An 8,878-nucleotide genomic window follows, 5' to 3' on the forward strand; every position below is an offset into this window, starting at 1 on the left:
AAAAGTGTTCTTTGTATCTGTATGTCTATATGTAATACATACACACATGCACACACACATACATGCACGCACGCATGCAAAGACTTAGAAAAGTCCTCGACCTCACACCCTGGCTAATACTGGGTAGGCAGAGACAAACACCTTGCTAGGTCCTGACATCAGGGAAGCTGCTGCAGGCACAGGGATCCAGGCAATGCTATGACAAGTATATGGCACATTAATACAATTTAAATACAAAGCAGCAGCAGACCCTTGAGAAGCAGAGGAAGGCCGGATGCAAGTGACGAACACCTGAATCCAGCAGTCAAGAGACCAAGGCACAGGGACCATGGGCTTGAGGCCATCTGGAGACCTTTTCTCAAAATACTAGCACACACACACACACACACACACACACACACACTCACACTCACACAGTGCCTCTACAAGGCAGTGTTAACACAAGAAACTCAGCCTAATCCTTGTCACCTTTCAGGTTCCAGAATCCATCCTCCAAGGTCTCACTGGCTTCCTTCTTTCACACCATTGTTCCCCACTGACTATAATAAGCCAGCCCCTGACTATGTTCCTACAGCACTGAATGTCAGCAAACCAGTGATTAAGTGTGTGTGTACAAATACATACACAGACAGGCCTGAACACAGTGTCCTGATGTTATTTTTATAGCCAAGTTTCGCTCTTAATTTCTCTCTCTCTTTTAACATAGACACACTCACACACTGCCTCTTTCAATACATTCCAATAGATAAAATCAGAATTTCCAAAATCAGAATTTCCAATCATTGAAATCCAGAGGAAATACTATAGACCACAGTCAATTCCTTTGCTTCCTTCAAGCCTCTGATCATTACTAAAATAACCAAGGCAACATCTCTTAGTATACTAGAACTTATGAACTCATTCCTTTAGTAGTTTACAGCCTTTCTCTTACTAGAACTCCATGAAGTCAGGAAACTCCATCTTGGTTCCCAGAACAGTAATACTAGGTAAAGAACTACACAAATATGTAAAACAAGTCTTATTTTTAGATAATTTGATCCACAAAACACAAAATGTTGGCAAAAAAAAAAAACAACCACTTTTACAAGAAAAATTCTCAAGTTTGTCTTTTACACAAAATAGCATTAATTAGAATCATGTTTTTAAAGCAAAAACTCTGGCTACAGATTAAACGAAATTCCTGATTCAAGTTCTTTAAACAAAGTCTACTTAAGTCTGATCTAGTATCACAGTAACTCTCTGTCCCAAGATAATCCAATACTGAAGCATGAATTCAACATGTGTATTGAAGGGACACCAGCCCACTTGAGCATGTGGCTCTGGCAGGCCTTGCCCTTCTCCCCCACTCCCTCTGCCTTGATAAAAAACCATTAGATTACACTCCTACAGCTAGCCACCAAGGTCTATTTCCTTATTCGGCCACTTCTTCCTCCCAAGGCTGACTACCAAAGCCCAGCAGTCAGAAGTTTTCCTTTGGCTCACCAAATTAACATGCCCAGTTAAAATTAAACACCTCATCCTAACACGGGTTTCCCCCTTTACCTTTATAAACCGCCATTTGCCTACAGGTTACATCTGTATCCCTCTATCCAAAGCCAGTCCTTTGTCCCACTGGGACAAATACCCCTCCCCCCTTTCCCTTGTCCCTTTCTCTCTCATCCCCTGTCTCCTTTATCACCGCATCCTAGCCCATTCTAACACAGACCTCCCCTTCTCCTCCTCTTAAAAATGACACCTGCAAAGTCATTTGCTGCTGTTTTCTGCCTGAGTCAGGAAGCACCCACTTTAACTTTTCTTCCCTGCTTAATAAAGGATCTGTCTGTGAAAACAGGTGTTTGGGTGTGGTCTGTGCCTAATCTGGGGTCCAGGAAGAAGCTCCTACTGTGCGGGAGTTCCCCTTCATGTGTGGCTTGCCTGCATAAATTTCTAACAATAAACGTACCTGCAAATAGTGTGGGGTTAGAATTCAGTATGAACATTAGGAACTACTATATGAAGATGTGTTTCTCCACAGTGTTCACTTTAAAGTTAGTGAGGACATATCATGAGCGAATTTTGTGTATATCACACTAACTTTATTTTTAGTACTTCCTACAACTAATTTTCTACAAGTAATTATTACTTACAAGTTAAATGTGAGGGGTCAAAAGGGTCAAAAGAGAAAGAAAGGATGTTGTCTGCATAGCTCTTCTTCCACAGTTTGGTACCAGTGTCTGCATTCCAGAGCACAATGTAATTTGGTGGGTGGATGGCAAGCAGTAAGTCTCGGGAGGCGTCTTGATTCCACAGCCACTGCACATCTGTAAAGACCAGAAAGATGAGGGCAGAAGCACAGCATGTCTGGCCACCTTGTCCTTGACACTTTCCCAGTGTATAACCCTTAGAATCCAATACCCATCTCCCAAATGTAACATATATGCATCGTCAGGCTAATTTTATATGAAAATGAATTGTTTGGATCACGTCTCAATTAACCTGAGATATTACTTTTAAGAAAATGTGCAATAATCATTACTTGAAACTATACACCCAGGATCTGAGATTTTCGTAGGATGGTCAAGATGCCACACTTCACAAATGCTTTTGTGGAATTACTTGATAACAGTGAAGCTTTCTATGAGTCTCCAAAACAATAAATACCTTAGAACAAGAATGTTGCTTAGTACTTAGTACATAGTGAGTACACAATAAATATTTTAAAAATCATTACTTAAAAATTACTACATACCCAAAAGATGCCCTAACCTACCACAAGAATACTTGCTCAACTATGTTCACAGTGGCTTTATTCATAATAGTCAGAAATCAGAAACAACCTAGATGTTCCTCAACTGAAAATTGGGTAAAGAAAATGTGGCATATTTATACAATTGAATATTATTCCACTGTTAGAAAAAAAATGACATCATGAAATTTGCAGGCAAATGGATAAAACTAGAAAAAATCATTCTGGGAAAGGCAACCCAGACCCAGAAAGACAAAATGACATGTACTCATTCATAAGTAGATATTTGCTGTTAAGTAAAAGAAAACCACACTACAATCCACAGGCCAAGAGAAGTTAGATAAAAAGAGGTCTGGGGGGATTGATGGGTCTCCTCAGGAGAGGGAAACAGATTTTGTAGGTGGACTGGGGATGGTTGGGGATGGGAACAGGAGGAGGGATCAGGTGAGAGAGAGAGTACAGGGAGAGACAATTGGAATAGGGGGGCATTTAAGGGGTGATATGGAAACCTAGCGCAGTGGAAACTTCCTGGAACCTATAAGGGTGACCTTATAGAGGACTCCTAGCAATGGAAGATATAGAGCCTGACTTGGCTGTCTTCTGTAATCAAGCTAGGTTCCCACTGGTGGGCCTGGGACATGAACCCAGTCACAAAAACCTATGACCCACAACCTGTCCTGCCTGCAAGATGTGCTGGGGCAACAGTGGCTCAGAGTATACGGGAGTGACCAAGCAAAGATTGATCTAACTTGAGGCCCAAGTCACGAGGGGAGCCCATGCCTGACACTGCTTGGATGGCCAAAACCTGGAAGCTGGATGGCTCAGAGACCTAGGGTAGAACCAAACACAACTAACAACAACAACAAACAGTCAATGAAATGATTCAATGGAATTCTGCTATACTCACAGATTGGTGCCTAGCCCAATCCTCATCAGAGTCATCAGAGAGGCTTCCTCCAGCAGCTAATGGGAACAGATACAGAAACCCACAGCCAAATATTAGGCAGAGCTCAGGGAACCCTGAAGAAGATGGGGGAGGAAGGACTGTAGGAGCCTGAGGAGTCAGGACACCAGAACACAGCCCACAGAATCATCTAAGCAGGAATCATAGGGGCTTGTTGAGACTGAAGTGGCAATCAGGGAGCCTGTATGGGTCTGACCTAGGCCCTTTACATACAAGCTGCGGTTGCTTAGCATGGGGCTTTTGTGGGACCTAAAACTGCAAGTGGGGGTATCTCTGACACTTTTGCCTGCTCATGGGATCCTTTTTCTCCTACTGGGTTGTCTCATCTAGTCTTGATATGAGGGTTTGTTTGTCTGTTCTTTATTGTAACTTGTTACGCCATGTTTGGTTGATAACCTAGGGAGGGGAGGTTGGGAGGAAGGGAGGCTGCAGACTGGATGGATTGTATGAAAGAAGAATAAAGAAAAAGACAGGAAAAAAATTACACAGAGCTGGGGAGACGGCTCAGTAGTTGAAGTGCTTGCCCTGCGTGCTTACGAACCTGAGTTCAGATCACCAGAGTCCATGTAAAAAGCTGGGCACAGCTGCTGCACATACCCCTAATAGCAGCACGGCTGTGGCTAGATGATGGCAGAGACAGGATGATTCCTGGAAGCTCACTGGCCAGCTAGCATAGCTTGTGTGATAAAGTTCGGGGCCAACCCGAGACTCTATCTCAAACGAAAGGGAGAGGACACCTGACGACGGCCACCTGGGATTGTCCTCTGTCCTCCACTGCAGACATACACCTGCACATACACATGCATCCAGATCCACCTACTTACATCCCCTCATATCCCTCGTGAGAATGTATGTTTCAGTCAAGCAGGAAACATTCTCAAAGACTTGTCTAAAGAACACTGTAATAGCTTTAGAAGAATAACATTAAAAGAAAAAACCAAGCAACTCTGTTATGAGCATGAGAATCAAAGTCTGTTCATCTCTGTTGCTTTATTGTCAGTACTGACAGCTTTTCACTGCGGTCATTCAGACAAGTGTACGTGACAGTTTGTACTTCGGTATCTCAAGAGTCTCATCAACACAGCTGAGGCCGACACTGAAACCAACGTGTTTTACTACAGTATGAATCAGTTAAAATTTAAGGAACTAGTGCCCAAAAGTGTACTGATAGGGGAAAGAATGTTAAATTCCTATTAGTAAACAGGCTAAAACACCCCCAAGAGTTAGCCTGGAAATAACAAACTCAAATAAACGGAGAGAGCTAAAGACAAGAGCTTTCCAAGCGTGAGCGCATCACCAAACTCTGCGGAGCTGGTCTCCTCACCTTGGATGGGCTTGGCATGCTCTTGGATCTCACACTGAGCCACGCCTGCTGCCACGTCCCACACGATGATCTTGCCATTGATATCAGCGGAAGCCAGGCGCAGGCAGTACGGTGAGCCGATGTTGTGGTGGTAGTTCTCCCGGGCCCACTTCACCTAGTTTAAGGAGAAGCTGGGTCAAGCACACTTGCACCAGATGACATCAGATAGAACACTAACCATTCGGACGATAAAAACAGTTTGGTATGACTAAGCAGGAAACTAGTATTAATTTTGAAATGAAGACATTTTTATATTTCTTCTTAAATGGTGTATTTAATTTTTTTAAAAAAAACCACAATGCCTTTGAAATGTGAAAAATGATGCATAGCCTAAATATTTTGTTAACATCAGGTATGAAAACAAAACAAAATTTCTCAAATGCCTTGGTAAAATTCCAAGCCATCTTGGAACCTAGTTTTCCTAATATATAATTTTGGCAAAACATCTAAAGTCATGAATAGTTAAGAAAAAATGTTTTTCTATATTCTATTATCCTAATTAGAAAAAAAAAAAAAAAACAACTTAGAGATGCAAAAACTTTTGGAGGCCTGCCTGTAATCCCAGAGCTAGAGAGGAAGAGGCTGGGGATATCTCTCTCTGGGGCAAGCTGGCTAGCTAGACTTTTCAAACTGATGACCTTTAGATTCATTAGACCAGCAAAAGCTGAGAGAATGAACCAAAATATTCACTTAAAGAATATACAGTAATTTCTTCAGGCAAAAGAAATAGACTGTCAAATCTAATCTTGAATCTACACATAAATAAAACTCCAGAAAAGACAAAAGGGAAAAGCAAAGAGAAAGGGGTGACAATATTTCTATTCTTCAAAAACTCAAACCAAAAACTTCTCTACAGTACCTAATACTTAATGATGAAAGACTGGGTGCCTTCCCCTAAGCTCAGAAAGGAGACAAAAGTACCACTTAGCATCCTGATTCACTGAAGTTAGAGGTCCTGGCCAATGCAACATGGAAAGAAAAAACTAAGCAAGTACAGGCTATCAAATTAAACTGTTATCCTTAGCAGATGACATAATTTTAGCTACGTATAAAAATACAGCCCCAAATTACTAGCTCTAATAGGTGAGTTGAGCAAGATCATAGGGCATAAGTGAATATACAAAAATCAATTGGTATTTTTTTCCTCAACCTCATAACATATACAAAAAAACCTCATAACATATACAAAAATTAACTTAAAATTGTATAAAGGGCTAAACATAAAATTGTAAATTGTCTTGACGTTGGAGAAAGTCATGGTTTCTTGACCATAGCACAAGTAAATGCACAAGTAAAAGAAAGAATAAATTATACAGAAATTAAAACCATTTGTTCTTGAAAAGGCACCATCAAAAGAAGTGAAAAGCAGATCAAATAATGAGAGAAAATATCAGCAGATCATGTGTCTGGTAAGGGACTCACATTTAAAATATATCCCTAAAGCTCACAATCTAATAATAAAAAGACAACACACTCCAAAATGGGCAAAGAATCTGAGTAGATATTTTTACAAAGACACACAAATAGCCAACAAGTCTATGAAAAGGTGCTCATGATTATCCACCAGGAAAACACTAATCAAAACCACAGTGAGACTCACGCACACAAGGATGATTGATGTTTATATTCTCAGCACACAGTAGTCAGTGTTCCAAACTAATGGATGAGTGAGTGATATGGTGATTGACAGACAGAACTGGTATTTTCACTCACCTCTTCAAAATGCCCTAGCGCTGGCACTTAACAATGCATTCTGGATTAAGTCATGTCTACGTAAATGCTGGACAAACCCTAAATAATTGTACTTAAAGGCTGTTTGACATTTATACCTACAACTTAATGAGAACCTGATGATGTATTAAACCTGAGACAGACTGTTATGGGATTGATGTGCATTTTAACTTACCTTAACGATATCAGCTTTATGTTTTTCTAGAACTTGCAGAGTTTGGGCAGTATTGGAATCGATGACTACCACAAGCGAATGACATCCATAAGCAATTAAACCTTGCCAGCCCCTGGCAAAACAGCAGGATTAAAATGTAAATAAAATAAAATAAAACAAAGCAACTCAACTTTCCTCTTGTCTATCAGAAACGAATCTAGTTCATATGTACCATCATTAATAGTATTAAAGTCAAAAGGTTTGTGATAGCGTTCCATTTATATAAGGCCCTAGCGAAGCTTACAAATAATTTAACTGATTTTCACTTAAATTAACGGTTCTAAAAGATATGTACAGAGTTTTGATGTGTAAGCCAATCTGTGCTGTTTTTGTATGCACATGCTTTGTCTTATTCAGCTTCCAATAATGTTTATTTTTATAACAAAATAGAATCCACAATGTGCCTAGAGTAAGTGACTAGTCTTAGTCCTTCCAACCAGATAAAAAAATTAATTCAGCTTCCAATAATGTTTATTTTTATAACAACATAGAATCCACAATGTGCCTAGGATAAGTGACTAGTCTTAGTCCTTCAAACCAGATAAAAAATAATTAATACAAGAAGTTTCAGCCTCGGTAGCAACATTCCCAGCACCACAGCTATGAAATTTTGCTTCTCAGAACTTCGGTGTGGAGAGGGCCGTGCTTCACAGGAACCCATAAAGATAAAGGTGGAACAGGTGCACAGGACAGAGTCTGGGGCATTGTTGAATGGATGTGATTGAAAAAGAGGAGTATGAGCGGGTAAGAAAAAGTCAGGACCAGGAAGAGATAAGGCGACAGGGAGAGAAGCCCTCCCGAGTCCAGATTGGAAAAAGGGAAACGAGATCAACACAGGACTAAGAAGCGGAGAAAACAACACAGGAATGAAACTGTGTCTGCACCGAGGAACTGCCCACTCGGGGCATTTGCGACTTAGATGACAACAGAAACGTTTCAGCTATAAGAAACTCGGGGAGCTGTGGGAGGCCAGCAGCGGTCTAGCTGGGGAGACCGGAAGCCCCGAGTTCTCCCCCGTCCCCTCGCGAACTGCGGCCGAGGCCGGCGGCCGGAAGCACTGCCCTCACCAGTCTACCGCCGCCTTGTTGTGCGCGTTGAGCGCCCCGGTGAGGGTGCGCGCCGACACCTTGAAGTTCACGGTGTAAGGTAACATCGCGGCGGCACTGCGGCCCTCCCCACCAGCAGGCAGGAAGCGACACGCGCCGCTCTTCCGTTCCAAACTCCGGGTTGCCACGTCTGCGCCGCTGGCGGGTTCCGTGGGATCCTGGGTTCCTCCTTCTAAGAGTCCGACGTCTCTCTAGGATTTCGGTCTTCTAGGTTCCTCCCTCTCCAGAGTTCCGACACTCCAGTGAGTCCCACGCATTGTGCCTGTTGAAGCTAAGCATGGAAGAAGAAAGTTCTTCCAGTCGCACCTGTTTCTTTTTGGGAGACAGATTGCTGAAAATCGTGGAAACAAAACAATAAAAGTCCCAGTTTGCCTTTCCGCCTTTGATTTGTTGATTTAGAGCAACTACCATTGCCAGGCGCTGTTTGTAGTAGACATTAGGGATGTGCTCATGAGGACACAGTGTCTTTGCACTCATGAAGTGTATAGAGAATAACTGGATGGATCTGTACAGCTCTCGCTTCAAAGGGAGTAAGTTTTTTTCTGGAGAAAAATGTGCATGATCATGTTCTGCGGAACACAAATACCCTCTTCCAAGGTGGTAACAATTTCGTGAAGTGTGTAAAAGTTACAAAACAAAAAAGTCATTAATCAAGGTATTTTTTTCAAATACATGGGTGGAAAAATCAGATTAGGGCACGGCAGGAAAATCTGTTACAGGCGTCAGATGCTACCTAGGACACATTGGTAATGTCGTTGTGCCTACCTTATCATTC

The 8,878-nt window shown here is 41.8% G+C and overlaps 1 protein-coding gene across 1 annotated transcript in view; it reads right to left on the reverse strand.

Moving 5' to 3' along the window:
* Wdr11 (WD repeat domain 11) overlaps positions 1–8,246 on the reverse strand; it is a 48,575-nt gene extending 40,329 nt beyond the window's left edge. The window contains exons 1-4 of the mRNA XM_059265894.1: positions 8,065–8,246; positions 6,959–7,070; positions 5,014–5,167; positions 2,127–2,300 (exon numbers count right to left, since the gene is read on the reverse strand). Of these exons, the coding sequence (XP_059121877.1) occupies positions 2,127–2,300; positions 5,014–5,167; positions 6,959–7,070; positions 8,065–8,150 (526 nt within the window). The 5' untranslated portion in view covers positions 8,151–8,246. The remainder of the gene's footprint in view (positions 1–2,126; positions 2,301–5,013; positions 5,168–6,958; positions 7,071–8,064) is intronic.
* Positions 8,247–8,878: the final 632 nt, after the last annotated feature.

The sequence above is a fragment of the Peromyscus eremicus genome, chromosome 1 (assembly GCF_949786415.1).
Source record: "Peromyscus eremicus chromosome 1, PerEre_H2_v1, whole genome shotgun sequence".
NCBI classification, from domain to species: domain Eukaryota; kingdom Metazoa; phylum Chordata; class Mammalia; order Rodentia; family Cricetidae; genus Peromyscus; species Peromyscus eremicus.